A 17,106-nucleotide genomic window follows, 5' to 3' on the forward strand; every position below is an offset into this window, starting at 1 on the left:
TCGATTTATTCACTGAAAGCCTGACTACCGATACTAGCAGCAATCCTCACGTTTCCAACCACAAAAAATCAACAAAGGAAAAACATCCCGACAATCCGATCATTTTATACAAATCAAACACACTCCCCCCCGTCAGAACCCCCCGAACACACCGCCCCTTCTACCTGCACCAGACGCTATGGCTACCAGAGGTCAACGACCCTGGGTCACTGTAGTCCATCCCCCTCCACCTCCCTGGGCCATACCTCCACCCCCTCCTGCCCGGCCCCGCCCCTCCTCGACGTGTCCCTCGGGCCCTGACCCCGCTGCCATGCCTGGCTCCCGCGGCGGCTCCTAATCCAGCCGTATTATTAGAGCCAGGTAAGCTGGGTGGAGCTACTTATAGACCCTGGCCCCGGGGAGCCATACACGACCAGCCCAGCGGTCCCTGGATCAGGGCCGCGGCGGGACAGGATGTACTTCCGCGGTACATCCTGTCCCGCGCGTGTTTGTGTCGCAGATTGGCGTCGACCCAGACTCTGTAACGGTTCAACCAGCCGTTCGTCGTCCCGTCATTCATAGTTGAACTGACCTCGGGTCAGATAGGCGGCTCTTGCTCAGAAGGTGGGGGGGGGGGGGGTTGTTACCGGAAAGGTTGCTAGTTCGATCCCCGGCTCTTCCTTGCTGAGTCGTGAGGTGTCCCTGAGCAAGACGCCTCACCCTGACTGCTCCCGACGAGCTGGCTGTCGCCCTTGCATGGTTGACTCAGCCGTTGGTGCGTGAGTGTGTGCATGAATGGGTGAATGTGAGGCAATATTGTAAAGCGCTTTGAGTGGCCACTGGTTAGAAAAGCGCTGTATAAATGCAGTCTATTTACCATTTACCATATAAACTCCCTTCCCTCCGTTTCGGAGAGAAAAATCCCTCAGACGGAATCAATGACAGATACCGATGCTCTCGTCGTTTCTTCTTCTCCCCCCCCCCCCCCCCCCCCCCTCCATCAGCAGACAACTGTAGCATCGCCTCAGGCCTTTCATGTGATGCTAACGTATCCGGTCTAAAAATAGCTCCTCGCTCCCCCCGTTGTCTGCGGGGGGCGCTAAACAAGGCCTGCGTCGACCGTAAAAATAGACCAATGGCTGGCGGGAATCAAGACAAAAGCCGCTTTGAATATTCCTCTCCTGAGGACCCAGCGAGGAGACGGGGGTTAGAATCAGGGGTATTGTCTGGACGAGAGATCCATACAGTCGCCCGCCTGCCCGGGAATGTCGTCTGTGTGAATTCATTATGTCTGCGTCTGAATTAATAGGGGCCCCAGGTTCTTTTCCCCCACACACAGACCCATATACACACACACACAAACACACACACATGCACACACACACACGTGCACGGAGGCACAATGGGACGCACGTGCAGAGCCTCTGTGTGTTAAGTGTGGGCAGGCATTGAAGAGCCGGAATACCTCTGATAACACAGCACACCGGGCGAGGGACCCTGCCTTATGATGGAGAGAGAGAGAGAGAGAGAGAGAGAGGGAGAGAGAGAGAGAAAGTCCCTTAAGATCTGATTGTTGACCTGGTATTGTTGTAATATAAAAAATGTCCACCTCGGGTGCAACCTCAACATAAACATCAAGGTTTGAGATCTGCAGTTCTTCCTGACGAAGACGCAGGCGTTCAAAGAGTATACCGGCGGCGAAGCAGCTTCGGTATTAAAGCAAAGAAAAGAGTTTGCAGAGAGCACCCCGAGAAAGAGGGCAGAAAATCCATCAGCCTCAGGAGTTCACCGGCTGGTCAGCGGCGGCGGGCGCGGCCGTCACGCCGGCTTTCCGTGCACGATGTGTGAATGCGGAGGCCACACGCACACGCACACCCACACACACACACCCACACACACACACACACACACACACGTGCGTGTGTGTGTGTGTGCGAGGGTTCCCTCACGAAGGGGGAGGAGGCATAGCCCGGACAACTGGGAGGTGGGAGGTAGGCTCCGAGGCCCTTCTGGTGTCCCGTCTCCAGGACGGCCTCTCCGTGACCGCACGGCCCCATCACCACACCGCATCACTGCCATGGGTGGGAGGGGTTGCCTAGCAGCCGTGTGCCCGGTGGACGGAAGGAAGGGGGGAGAGATGGAGGGGGAGAGGGAAGGAGGGGAGAGAGAGAGAGAGAGAGAGGGAGGGAGGGGAGAGAGAGAGAGAATGATGGAGCAGAGAGAGAGAGAGAGCGAGAGAGACAGAGAGAGAGAGAGAGGGAGGGAGGGGAGAGAGAGAGAGGGAGGGAGAGAGAGAGAGGGAGGGAGGGGAGAGAAGGAGGGAGGAGGGGGAGAGAGAGAGAGAGAATGAGGGAGCAGAAAGAGAGAGAGAGAGGGAAGGGAGAGAGAGGGAGGGAGGGGAGAGAAGGAGGGACGGAGAGGGAGAGAGAGAGAGAGAATGAGGGAGCAGAGAGAGAGAGAGGGAGGAAGGGGAGAGAGAAAGAGGGCGGGAGGGGAGGGAAGGAGGGAGGGAGAGGGAGAGAGAGAGAGGGAGGGAGGGGAGAGAAGGAGGGAGGGAGGGGGAGAGACAGAGAGAATGAGGGAGCAGAGAGAGAGATAGAGCGAGAGAGAGAGAGACAGAGAGAGAGAGGGAGGGAGGGGAGAGAGAGGGAGGGAGGGGAGAAAGAGAGAGGGAGGGAGGGGAGAGAAGGAGGGAGGGAGAAGGAGAGAGAGAGAGAAGGCGGGAACAGAGAGCGAGAGAGAGAGAGCGAGGAAAGAGAAGGATATAGAAAGAGTATGAGGAAAAATAAATTGATAGAGAGATTACACCTTTTCCGATCTCCTTGTTGCTTTGTCACTGGATAAAGAAAATCAGTTTTCTTGTGCTGTATGTATGCATGCGCAAACACACAAACAAATATACACAACCAGCCCCCCCCACACACACATATGTATACAAACGCGTACACACAAAACGAAACACACAATGGACACGTACACGTACAAACAAACACATACACGCACACACACACACAAATAAATACACAGATACCTACACAAACTGAAAACACATTCTTGTTGTGCGTGCTCATTTTTTCCTTGCTTTCTCTCTCTCCTGAAGTTCACGACCTTGGGTTGGTTTACGTGGTACTAACCACCCCCTCCCCCCACCTCGCCCTCCCCTTACACTTTTTCCCTTTCCTCAGGTATTCAGATGTTGTCTTTCAAAGCACCCTGAGAAGCCAGCAGCCCAAGTTCATTAGCCGTGCTAAAAATAGACCACAACAACAGGCTCTGTGGTTTTTACTCCCAGCACTGAACCGATTGCTTCAGAACAGACCCAGCGTGGGTCGCTTCCACTGTGCGAGACCAAAAACAAGTTTAATAATGTCACCCAGCGAGGACTCTAACCCTGTGCACAACGGCAGCTGCAGGGAACGGAAATGAACGTCGGAATCCGACTCGCTGGAACCGCTGCACGGCTTTCAACGGGGCCGGCGACGTTAAACGCTCGGGTTCGCACACACGTTACGATACATCTAATGTCAAGCCAAGATGCAGTCGTGAACGATCTGGCACTAGTAGCTCAGGAAGAGGACATAACCCGACTGGTGACCCCCGGATCAAAAGATGTTCGAGGACGTTGAACAACTTATTCACCCTGGGTTGTCTGAGAGCTGACAGCTCAGACACACATTGTTTCTGCTCCATTTACTCCCCATTTCGGAGGGGCGTGGGCGTGGGCGTGGGGGGGTGGGCATGGGGGGGAAGCAGTGCCCTCTCCCCCCCAGACCGCTGGCGGACCTTCGCCCCCCGCCTCGACCTCCCATGCTGGGACAATATTGTGGTTGCTTGTCACGCTCCGTCGGCCCGGGCTCCAGGGAGTCGCCGAGCGGCTCAATGAGACCGAGGAGCGCTTCACCGCCTAGCCGGCCGGCCCCCGTCTGACCGGAGGACCCTTTGAGCCGGTGAACTGCTGCAAGTGAGACGCAGCTAGACGGCTATATTAAACCAGGGCCAATGTTATATATCACACCCTTACCCCGCGACCGAATCAACCCGCCCGCCCCCTCACCACCCACGGCGTGCAAAGCCCTCTTTTTGCAGTGAACTGTATGCTGGTGACACACAGACACACACACATATATACGTCACTTTGCTTATGGCAAAGGCATAGACACACACACACACGCACACGCAAAGACACACGTAACTTTGCTTATGACACAGGCATAGACAGACATAGACAGACACACACACACACACACACCTTACTTTGCTTATGACACAGCCATTGACACACACACACACACACACACACACACATACACACACACAAATACACCTAACTTTGCTTATGGCAAAGGCATAGACACACACACACACACACATAACTTTGCTTATCGCACAGGCATAGACCACCACACCTAAAACACAGATCTATCGAAGTTTCGTGCAGCAACTGTGTGAAGACAAACCTTGATGGTGCTGAGGTGAATTCCTATTGGTCGACTGCTCGAAGCTTGGGCCAATTAGATTGGGAGTTTGTCTGTGATTTGTAGAGTGATCCACTTTGTCCTTCTGAGAGGGAGAGAGAGAGAGAGAGAGAGAGAGAGAGAGAGAGAGAGAGAGAGAGAGAGCGAGAGAGAGAATGAGAGAGAGAGAGAGAGCGAGAGAGAGAGAGAGAGAGAGCGCATTAGTTACACAAGTGCATTACAGTAAACACATGCACTCAGTTAAATTTTCATAACAATATCTACAAACAGGAGTATCTCAGGAGTAACATCTACGTATGTCATTACTACAGGTTACTGCTCGGTCTCTTAATAGGCACCCCAGCAGGTTAAGCTCAGTGACATTCTGTCTGGATATTAATCTGCAGTGAGCACGGCACATAAATCTTAGAGCCATGCCGATGACTTCCAACTCAGCTGTAACAACAGGTGTTTGTGGAGATGGCAGGCGAGTGTGTGTGTGTGTGTGTGTGTGTGTGTGTGTGCGTGCGCGTGTGTGTGTGTGTGTGTGTGCAGCGTGCATATCTATCAGTGTGCAATGCATGGGAGTGTCCATAGGGGTAGAGAGAAAGATCAGTACTTCTCCCTCTTGTTTAAGAGTGGAATCTTTGACATAACACAAACAGACACACACATTAATATAGAGAGATGGATAAATCTGAAAAAAGAACTATAGTAGGCAATCATGGTAACAGGTTGACAACAGAAAATATATGATTCCTAACAGACAGAATGGTGTTCCCTTTGGTGTACATTTCTTAACCTCCACTGGCTCCACTGTGTTCTATTTTATTCATTATTGAGAAACTTTTTAATCACTTCCCTCATCAATCAAGCCAGTAACAAAAAGTCAATACGTAAATAAAACAACGAGAAAGCACAAGGGCGGTTGATCCCATACATCTTTAAAGGTCAAATTTGTCCTTTTATCTTTCATCGTAAAACATTATTCCTCTCTGCTGGTCCACAAAAGAGGAAGGGCAACCACAATATGGCAGGAAATGAATAAAACAAACATGCCCCAGGGTCACATTAGAGAGCATCACAGGAAGCTGGTAGTATATGGACATGGTAATACACAGTACTAACCCTCTTCAAGTATAAGGCTCATCTCCTCAATCTAATTGAGCCTCTTCTGTTTTTGAGCATGCAAGAGGAGATAATATTCATTACCACGATTCACTTCAACCACCACGCACATACGACCAACAAAAGGGTTTCCAGGGCAAGAAAAGTTAATAACCGCAGTTTCTCTGAGCTTGTGCTCAAGAGCTAGGAAACCCTGCCCTGCCTGCAAACAAAAGAGGAACACTCAGGAACCCAACCACTGCTGTGCATGGCTTTTCAATATATACTGTATATATATTTTTGGTCCATCTTTGTTTTTACTGTAAACACCACCGGGGATAGAAACACAATGACAGAGCAATCAATCCCAACACTCAACACAAAACGCCACCCGTGCTCCCAAAGTGCGGAACGCTTGAATCACGCCAACCAACCGGGGAAGCGGTGGACCCCGGAGAACCCACTCCCGGTGCAGCGGAGGGGCCGGAGCCTGAGAAAGCCCCCCTGCTGGGTCTGCTCCCGGGCTCCAGCGGGGCTGCCCGGGTCTAATTGGCATGGAGCACATCAGACAGCTCCGGCTGCACAGAGCTGGAGCCGGAGAACACAAGAGCCCAGAGTACAGACCTGATAATTCCTCCCCTGTCGTTCCTCTCCGGTGCCGATCTCTCTCGGTGCTCGGGCGGTGGAGATACAATGACTAGATATTGTATTCCTTTGGCTCGCTGCCGTATCCAACCCCCACCTCAACACTCCCATACATCTGCTGCTTCCCCCCCCCGCTCCAACTCTATATCAACTAAGCCAACCGCATCCAATTACTATACAGCAGTGTCTGGTCCTTAGTGGTCTTCATCGGAGCATCCTTGTGTGCGTGCCAAGGTTTCGGTCGGAGCACGAACTTCCCCATCTGACCATCTGACAAAAACTAGGAAAAGCATGCAAGATAAAATGATGTCAAATGACGTTCGAAGAATATAGCACAAATTTATACAAATGATAAATATAGATTTCGTTCCCCCCCCCCCCCCCCCCCCCCCCACGTCATTATTTTAGACCAGCGGATTGGACCAATCACAGCAGGGCACGCTGTCTGGAGGTGAGGCTACCAGACTGTGACTGATCCTTCCTCTCAGCCAGCCCAAATAACCACGGACGCCCAACAAGTACCAGCGCCACATGGACATGCATGGAGGTCTGCCAGTGTCTGGGGGTCTCTGCGTGTGCGTGTGCGTGTGCGTGTGTGTGTGTGTGTGTGTGTGTGTGTGTGTGTGTGTGTGTGTGTGTGTGTGCGTGTGTTTTTGTGTATGTCCGTATGTCTTTTTGTGTGTATGTGTGTGTGTGTGTGAATGCGTGTGTGTGTATGCGTGTGTGTGTGTGTTTGTATTTGTGTATGATTGTATGTGTGTGTGTGTGTGTGTGTGTGTGTGTGTGTGGTGTTTGGTCGGATAGGGAGGACAGGTTTGAGCTCCACTAAGCAACTTAATGGTGGCTTCGGTGGCGCAGATACAGTGGGCCTTGAACACAGCACTGTGAGGCTGTCTGACTGCCTGGTAAACTTTCATGTGCATGCTCACGTTCATGCTCACGTGCAAGCTCACGACCGCCAGAGCCCCCACAAAAAAAGACCAGAGGCGAGACTTTTTAAAGTGCACCTTGGTCTCTTTGGTGGCACAGAATGAATACATTCAGACCCCAGACAGCCTTTGATCCTCGTATAGGGAAAAAGCTGAATGTTAACTTTGAGGATTTCGACCTATAGGAGCGACCTGCTTAGCATAATTCTCAGCCAGTGAGGTTCCACGGCTATAAGCTCGGTGATAAGGTTAGGGGAGCTTATAGGTTTGAGTCCAGACAGAGGAAAGAAGAAAATAATACTTTGGAACTTGTTTTTTTGCTACCCGGGAAACTAAAAACAACAGAAGCAGTTTTTGCTTTTAATGCTATTCATAGGTAATTATTCTGTTTGTGTGTCTACCAACTCTTTTTCACACTGAAAGGAAATGTAGCCACGCACAAGAACAAACGCATACACACACACCTTTCATATTGATGAAGTTGAACATAGCTAAGAACTGTGGGCCAGGGGTTGGATGGTTGAATGCAACAAAGAGGAAACTGTGGACGGGTTTGACCTCAGACAACACTAATAGTGGAATATACCCACGGCCACTCACAGGGGTCAGAGAGGGGTCAAATGGGTGCCATATGGTCATGGGGTCGGATCATGTTTAAACAGATAATGGATGTGTATATCACGTTATGCACTAAACAATGTTGTACGTCCTGGCACTTGTACATTGCACTTATTCAAGGTACTTAATTGTGTAGCATCTACAGTAGCTGCTATCGCTGCTTTACACGGGGAATGGGTTAGCCTAGCGATTGTAATACTTGCACTTGGTTCTATGAACGTCTTTACTGTACCGACAGCGATATATTGTTTCACTTCTTATGACAAATGTACTTATTTTATGCAGTTATTGTAAGTCGCTTTGGATAAAAGCGTCTGCTAAATGCCCTAAATGTAAATGTAAATGTAAACAAATCTACTGAGTATACCATTCACATTACATTTGGTAGAGTGGCAATCTCAAAGGATTTCTTGTAAATAAATGTCTGTTAAGTCACTATCTGTTGTCTAATGAGGTAACATGATGGCGATGGAGCCAATGGCCCACTGACGGCAGCCTTTAAATTGGCAGAATTGAGAGAGAGAGAGAGAGAGAGAGAGAGAGAGAGAGAGAGAGAGAGAGAGAGAGACACTTTCAAAATGGACGATTCTACATATTTTGTGTAGAATTTTTCTATAACTATTAATCTATTTTATGCCCCTCTAACTCACTTATGTATATTTTCCGTCCTGGCACTTAATTTACGCAATAATTGTATGTTGTACGTCCTTGCACTTAATAATAGTACTTAGCATTGTGTAGCATCTTATCTTAGCTATCTTTGTTGTACACGGGGAATGGGTTAACCTAGCGATTGTTAATGCTTGGCACTCAGTTATATGAACATCCTTACCGTGCCAAAAGCAATATATTGTTTCTCTTTCTTCTGACAAATGTACTAGAAGTGCTTAATGCCCTAAATGTAAATGAAAACGCTTTTACTTCTGGCTGCCTGTCTTTGCTTTATTGACTAGCCCGACAGCTAGCCTCTGGCAGGTGTTGGGTTCAGACCCCACCTGGCATTGTCCGGTGTGGTGTTGACACGCTCCCCTCGTGTTTATGTAGGTCATCCCCTGGTTCTTTTGGTTTCCTCTCACCCCCTACATATATGGCATGTTAGTGTGTGCGTCAGCACCCTAGATTGTACATAGTGCATGTTAGGACACACAGCAGGGTTTTACTGGAGTGAGCACACATGAATCTCACCTCAGAGACAACCCAGGGTGAATTAAGGTTACATATACTCTCCACGAGTAGATTAACAGCAATGTATATACATACTCTATATGTATGTATATACACATAGAGTATGTATATATCGGCGGGCCGATATATACATACTCTATATGTATATACATACATATAGAGTATGTATATATCGACCGATATATCGGCGGGCCGATATTATCGGCTGATATTAGGCGTTTTCCAAACTACCGGTATCGGCTGATTAAAAAAGAATCAGCCGGTTTTTTAAATTTTTTTTTTTTTGGGGGGGGGGGGGGTTATTGTGTGTTTGTTCAAAGGACTATGAGTTTCACATCTTAAGTTTGTATTTTTATACATTTTATTTATCAAAACTTTAATAAATTTCGATTTTTTTGTTGTGAAAATAATAAAATAAAGTATATTTTTAAACTGCATTACCTTATTATTTTAGTGAGGACTCATAAATAACTACAAATAACCAATGTTAGTGAAATCTGTTTATGTTTTGTTACGGGTTTCTGGAATTTCTTTTTAAAATATATATCGGCCGATATATTAGAATATCAGATTTTTAAATCACCAGATATTTGTATCGGTATCGGCCTTAAAAATCCTTTATCGGTCGTGCTTTATACTCTATATATATTCACCTGCTCTGTTTAAATTCATATGTAAATATGCTATTTTCCCCTAAAAACATACATAATTAATAAAGCAAAGAAAAGGTCACTTTGTAGCTTACAATATTCATCTTCTGGGCGTGTCCCTGCACACACACACACACAGACACACGCACATTGGCTTGTGTTGTGCGTGAGAGAAACGCGACACATATTCCCCCGAGACAAGGTGTCTGACAATAAGTGAGACCTACTGCGAGTGCTCTCTCTGTGTGAGAGCCTGATTCTCTAATCTGATCACGATCCCAGAGACTCCCTCCCCTCCCCTCCCCCCGGCCCGGCCCGCCCCGTGCACACAGAACGATCGCTGTCTCTCGGCTCAGAGGTGAAAGGCGACGGACGGGGCCATGAACCAAATGATTATCCTCATGGTCACTGCGTCCCTAATCCAGAGGTTTAGAGAACCTTTGGTCCACATGGGAGTGTGGATCACCCCCCCCCCCCCCCCCAGAGTTAGAGTTAGCGCCTGAGAATAAGCGCCTATTAGCGCCGGGCTACAATGGTTAGCTTCAAATCGGTTAGCATGACGTGGGAAAAAGTTTGGTAGGACGAAACAGTACAGCGTGATTAAATAATGAGGGTTACAAACAAATGTATGGCTGCACACTATACACACTGAATTTGACAGTCTTAAGGTATTGATGAACCCTAACCCTGAATTTACACTGTACCGAAAGTCAGGACATTACAGTCTAAAGACTGTGGTATCGTCCTATGGTAAGCTTTTCCTTCCATGCTACAGGATATTATAGTCATGTAAAAGAGATTACATGACTATAATAGATTCAAATCTTTTTTTTATGTGGAATAAGAACTCGGTTTTGCTCAGTCAATGTCTATGAACACTGTGTTTTACGTTTTTGGTAGTGCATAACTGAAAATAAACCTTCAAGAAACCTTTGAGCCAAGTCGTTTCTTGTTAAATTTGAAAGGATGTAAGACACTCAAGTGTCACCTTCTGGAGCTGAAGTCACTAAGGTAATGAAGTTAACCTTGGCAATGGCATTATCTACAGACAGCTTCTTGGTGTTTCTTAGAATGTTAAGCCTCATGTCCATCAGCAACAACATGAACACAAATAAACACACAATAAACAAAACTTAAAGGCTTGGTTCCCCATTCTTAAAGCTGCACTGCGTTACTTTTCTTAAAAAGATATCGGGAATGTAAAGTTAACCTAGAACAAAGTTAGCCAATCCACGAGTCATCCTCTAGTGGCTAGGTATAACCATAGCCACTAGAGGATGCTAATGGGACCATTCACATAGTGCAGGTTTAAAGTAAACAAACAAAACAGAAAACAGCAGCTCCCTTTTACCTGGTAGTTTGGATGATGCATGAAATAGTCCGGACAGCCGGCCACGGCCATGTTTTCCTCTTAGCAATGATTTGGTGGGGTTTCTCTTCCCAACTCAGGGTCCCCTTCGACTGGAGATGCAGAGAGAGAGAGCAGCTGATCTGAAACAGAAAGACCAGGAATGGAGGTGACTGAGGGGGTACAAAAGGAAATAGGATGGAGACATAGAGATAGAGGGAGGGAGAGAGAGAGAGACAGAGAGAGAGAGAGAGAGAGAGAGAGAGAGCGAGAGAGAGAGAGAGAGAGAGAGAGAGAGAGATCCAAGAGAGATCCGAGAGAGAGAGAGAGACGGTAGTAGAGAGAGAGAGAGTAAGACGGAAGTGGTTGACAGTAGGAGAGGAAAATGGGACTCAGGATCTGAGGAGGGACCAATATAGCACAGAGAAGCTAGCTCCGGGGAACATGCATTATGTTGATCGCTTGCTGTCGCAACCTGCTAGAGTCTAGCAGGTTGCTGACAAAGAGAAGCCTGAGTCTTGTTGGCGAGGCAGTGAATGAAGGGCGAGACACATGCATGCTTAGCCCTCAAAAAACGGACACCCATGGCTCTAGTTCAAACCTATTTCTAGCTTTTACCACAGCCAACACTTAAGTCTGAATGGGAGCCATCCTTCGAGAGCTCAATTAACTCTAGGATTGCTTTCCGTCGACGTCAATTTGGTCAATGGAGAAAAAGAATGTTGGTAAAAAAAGTGACACGGAGTGAGACATTGAGACGGGCCGAGTGTGTGCGTCTCAGAGGCGAGCGTGCCACCCACTGTTTCCTTGCCCGGCAGGAGGAGAAACTAGGGACTAAAACCAACGCTGACCCAGCGTTTCGTCCGTTACAACATGGATATGATTGGCTGATCTAATCCCTTGCAAGTGGGTTACTTGTGAACCTATTGGGGCCAGGAACCAACGAACACACCTTCAAACACTGACCTAGAAATGCACCGCAGGCGCCCACCGCACTCATTGAGGAACTCAAGAGAAGAGCTCAAGAGAGGAGTCTTTGTTTGACCGAATCGACAGGTTTTTATCATGATTACATAATAAGGCCTGAGCAGCAGCCAGTGTTCATTGAAGGCTCCTCACGCCACTTGTTTCATAACTTGTATTAAAGTTGCACTCATTCAACTTGGACGACAGAGGGTTACAAACCGGGCAGTGGGGGGACGACCTGCCAAAGTGGCCTCAAAAATTGATTTCCTTTCCAAGAGATGAGGGAATTGAGGAGTGCTCGAGTTCCCCAATTTGAGCGGAGGGGAATAATGATCCGCGACATGAATGCATCTCCCCAAACAAAAAGAGCTTGGCATCGTCAATACCACGACCAATGAATGGGCTCGCTTGTAATGAGCCTCTGTGTGTGTGTGTGTGTGTCTGACAACGAGTAGTGTATCAGACCACCGTGTGTGGGCCGGTGGTCCGCCCGGCATGCGCACACAGCCCGTTATCTACACATTATTTACAGACACAAAGCGTGTGACTAAAAATAACAAAACAAATTAACGTCGGCGGCCATGCGTTCCATCATTGGGGAACACAAGAGTAGCTCGCTGGCTAGCTGAAGCGCTGCACTGTCACTAAACTGTACAGCAGTAGGGACTTGATGAACACTGGGAGTTGATTGGGCCCCTCTGTTTTCGGTTCGGTTATGTTTGTTTGGGAGTCTTTGTTGGTGACCCTTTAAAAGACAATGCACGCTATAACATCTAAACATGTATTTTACCGCACTAAAACGTGAAATAAGTTTCAAAGGGTGAAACGCCATTACCTGAATCTAGCTCTACGATCCAATATGCGTTTGAGGGAATCATGGGGGAAAGCTCAAGCCTTCGGCTGAGGATTACAACGCAGCTAGCTTTCACTTTCTTTTGCCGTGGTCACAGTGGGCCATACCAGACACATGGAACAAACACAGACACATGCACACACACTAACACACACAACCATGTTAACCCAGACCAGCCAACTCGGCTGGTCTGGGGGGGGGGGGGGGATTTGATCCCGTTCAGAGTGCTTTGATTGGATTTATTTCACATGAAGAGTAAACTAAAACCATTAGCCCTCCTATATGGCCAACTGGGGCCATGCCCTATGCAGCTAATGTATAGTGCTGTGGGGTGGGGCAGGGAGGTGGCCACAGCAGTAAGGATACCGCATCAGGACTTTTATCTATCTATCTATCTATCTATCTATCTATCTTTTTTGCTTATCAACAGAAACAAGAAGCCTTCTCGCTGACTTCTTGCAGACGCTAGTTTTCATTTCAGGGGTGTGGCCATGTTGTGGTCGAGGCTTGCACAACTTACGCCCACGCGGTTCAGTCAGACGGGCTCCGGGGTGGAGCCAGGAGGTTTGATGGATGTTGCCTGGTAGCCCGAAACTGCCAATAACCAGTTAGCGCAAGCAATATCCGGCGGTTATGCCATCGAGGGATTCTTTTGCATCTCGTATATATTTTTTTTATTTTTTTTTAAGTTGATATTTGGACTAGGATCCACCATAGCTCTAAGTGACCAACAACCGACTTTAACCTTAAATGAGTTGTTTTAGGGTTTGGTTTGCCTTGAAGCCTGCACAGGGAAGAACGTGAGTGGGTGGACATGAAACACTGAATGTGTTCGATGCTTAATCGTTCCCCGCCACCACCCCCCCCACACTAGCCTCATGGGACCATCTCAACAGCTCATAACCTGCTTCCTTCTGCAGATCGGACTGCCCTGGATCCTGTTTACACCTTTCTAAAAAAAATCAAAATGTGAGGAACAATCAGCTCGCAGGGGAGAGAGTTTCGGTTTGGGAAGCAAAGCCAACCACAACAGTTTTTATCTAACATGGACTGATTAATAATTTTCCACGATTAACGGTAATCCGCACGCAGAATAAAGTACATTGCATTTCGTCCAATTGGATTTGGCAATTTTTTAAAAAAATAATAATAAAGCAGTGTTCTGATTAAGAAACCCACTGCAGCCAAGCCGTAGTCCCTTCCCTCTAGTTTTCAAAAGTCAAACCACTGTCTGACAGACGCTTTTTAAAAAATCGGGCTTTTATCCAATGGCTGTGAAGAATGCAGCAAAGGCTGTCATCCCAGCCAGGGCTGTGTTTGGTGTCAATCACACTGCCATACGTGGGTGAGGTGCAGGTGAACCTGTCATCGTCTTGGCTGCCTGCTACGTTATTCACCCCCCGGGGTAGTAGTCACAACAAATGTCAAAAGCAATGCAGATTTAGGGGGGATACGTTGGAAACTGCCACAAATAACGGACTTGTTTAACCTAGATACACGTTTATATCAAAATGTGAGACTACCTCTCAGCATCGGTAACTTGCTTTTTTTCCGATGTTTGTGTGGAACATTGTCCCACAAAAACAGGCTCTTCGTCCCAAACCTGGTGTGTTGGTTTGTGTTCACCCTCTGTGATCGCAAACGTGAATATCTGGATGGTCTCACAAGGCTGAACCCACCCAATCTACTCTCTTGTGGTTGCAGCATCAGCATCAGCTCCTGCGATGCAAGATCCCCCGTGATCTGCATCAATCTACTTATTCCTCCATCTCGTCTTCTCAGAAGTCACCTCGAAGGCAAACCGATGGAGCGAGGCTTTCGATCAAAAACGTCTCTACAACTTGTGTCGAACCCACGCTGTGCAGACAGCAGGGGACTTCAGGGTGGAAGGGTGCCAAAGATGCAAAATAACAATAAGAACAAGAACAAGGAAATAAAACGGTTAAGTTGGTAATTTTGGGATACACAACACCTGCAAAACTTTTCGTCTTAGAGGGAAGGTAAACCCCAATATAACTTTATTCGGTTGAAAGCAAATCCGTTTGGGTCCCTTGAAGTTCTGGTAAAAACATATCGATTGTTGTCTAAAACGTATAATGTCCTCAAACGGGGGACTTTCTCTGTAAAACTCAAGAAGCCTGCTACCAACAGCTCAAGAAATCATGTTCCGGAGTGCAGTTTCATCTCGGTCGCAGAAGGCCCTCTAACGCTCTCCGTTTGGAACCCAAAGTGTCCGTTCTCCTCAAACCTCCAAGACTGTCACAACGACAGTCCAATTCACTTAACCTTTACAGCACCGCCTTCCCCAGACCAACAAACACTACAGCCCAGCAGTAAGAGGTAAACAGTAAATGGGGTAAGAGCTCGGGGGGGGGGCGGAGCCCGAGGCCGCCAGTCGAGGGTTAACCGGCTAGCCTGTGGTTAAGCCGCACGTTGAGGGGCCAGCTTTAACATGCCCAGGTGATCAATGCCGCAGCCGGATCAAAGGTCAGCCCGAAGGATTCGGGAAAAGCAAGCTATTTAAAGTAAAGCCTGATTGAGGTGGGGTGGGGGGGTATGGATCGTCCCGGGGTGGAAGCGAAGGTGGATGGTCTGAGGCGTATGCCGGGTGCAGACGAGGCGATTGATCCAATTTAGAAACCTGAGAGACCACAGACTTAATGATGGATTATGATCAATTTACCTGTTTTGATTGTTGAGTGTGGGGAACGAAACGATTCTGCCAACACAGCACACGACCACACATTGACAAACAGGGATTCCAAACCACAACAACCCAGTCCTGATTTTCAAAACTCTCTCGCTATCAAACTGGGGACTTTAGTGTAAACGAACAATGGTGGCGGACGATGGTCAGGAGGAACTAGCCATGCTAGCTTTTTTAATCGTATTTTCCGGAAAACATGTTTATATTTTTCGGCTTCGAATCGGTGAGGCCCAGATTGGTAAAAATATACCTCACACCACGGCATAATCTGCCAAAAGAAATCGGTACAATCATCAACAAATCTGGGCTTTGCTCACCAGTCGGTTGAGGGGAATTGGGCACAAAATCTGGCTAATTAGAATGTACCTAGCATTAAACCGCTAGGGAGACCCGGCTTTTACAAATAAAAATATGTGAGGTCTCAGACAAAAACACCTGAGACTCTCATATTTCTAAAGTGTCTCATCATGTGGTGGTGGCAGTAACTGTAAACTGTACAGGGAACACACATCGTGTATAAGAGCAGAATATGCCGTGATGCAGACACATCAGTAGGAGTACAGCAGAAATGGTATTTTGCTTGTATTAAACCCTGCCTGGTCGCCGCTGTGTTTTTCAGTTGGAGCTACAGGCTTTTAAAATTGACTTGCAGCCTCCGTGTGCTAACTGCTTGCAATCAGGTTACTTGCGCAGCAGAACATCCTAACTTACTTACAATGTTTTTCTGCTCGACAGCTTTGTACTCAACAACTTATGTTATTGTTATGTCTTTCCCCAGTGTCCCAACAACCTTTTGGAATGCTAATTATACCTTAAACAAATCACACATGGAAACTGTTTGATATTACAATGCCAGCATGTCACTGAATAATTTATCATATTGCCGTGAATATTTTTTCTCACTCTACAAGGAAACACATTTTTTTTGCAGACACTCACCGTTATGGAACGACGGCCAAAACAGACATCTGTGCGGGTACAGTCGCAAAATAGTGTTTTATGATTTTCACATTTCAAAAACAGACACAGAGTCCTTATACGAAGTGAGTGTAACACAGGAAGCCATTCTGCAAACGAGCTTTTCTGTGTTAAAACACGATTCTCATTTGTCTCTTTGGGATAAAATATGCACAATATCCGTTTCACACCCTCCACTAATTTTAAGCAAGGCTTCTAGCATTTAGCTGTTCTACCCAGCACTGTGGGAAGAAAAGTAGTAATAGAATGATGCATGTATATTAATATTCTGGTGAAACGGGTCCCTGAATGAATCCAAAACAACCTTAGTTCTCACTGCAATTAAACACGTTAAAGTATAAATCTCAACTATTTCTGTTTCCTTCTCTTTTGGGTCCGTTTGGCGTTACGCAGAAATTGTTCCCCTATATCCCAACGGTGTAGCAACCGGCAGCTCGTAAAGTTGATAAAACTGCTAATAGAAAGACCTTCTCTGGTGGGCCATAGGCTCAATCACCATGGTGTATTGCATTCGGCAATGGTTACTTAACAGACATTTATTCACATGGTAATCTTCGATATAACCAATTTAAGGTAAGTAAATGAGGATATGAAATCTAATTGGGTTTTATATTAAACTTGGAAAGGAACACAAATGCTCTGTTTGTGTGTGTGTGTGTGTGTGTGTGTGTATGGGTTTCTACATTT

General features: G+C 47.2%; 1 protein-coding gene across 3 annotated transcripts in view; it reads right to left on the reverse strand.

The window, feature by feature from the left end:
- The window catches only part of LOC307072835 (growth factor receptor-bound protein 10-like), a 69,695-nt gene that overhangs the window by 44,234 nt on the left and 8,355 nt on the right, over nt 1-17,106 (reverse strand). For all 3 annotated transcript variants that reach the window (XM_079732349.1, XM_079732348.1, XM_079732347.1), the window contains exons 2-3: nt 10,919-11,058; nt 4,437-4,539 (exon numbers count right to left, since the gene is read on the reverse strand). In XM_079732349.1, coding sequence (XP_079588475.1) covers nt 4,437-4,539; nt 10,919-10,969 — 154 coding nt within the window. In that variant the 5' untranslated portion in view covers nt 10,970-11,058. The remainder of the gene's footprint in view (nt 1-4,436; nt 4,540-10,918; nt 11,059-17,106) is intronic.

The sequence above is a fragment of the Pollachius pollachius genome (assembly GCF_949987615.1).
Source record: "Pollachius pollachius genome assembly, chromosome: 1".
Lineage (NCBI taxonomy): Eukaryota > Metazoa > Chordata > Actinopteri > Gadiformes > Gadidae > Pollachius > Pollachius pollachius.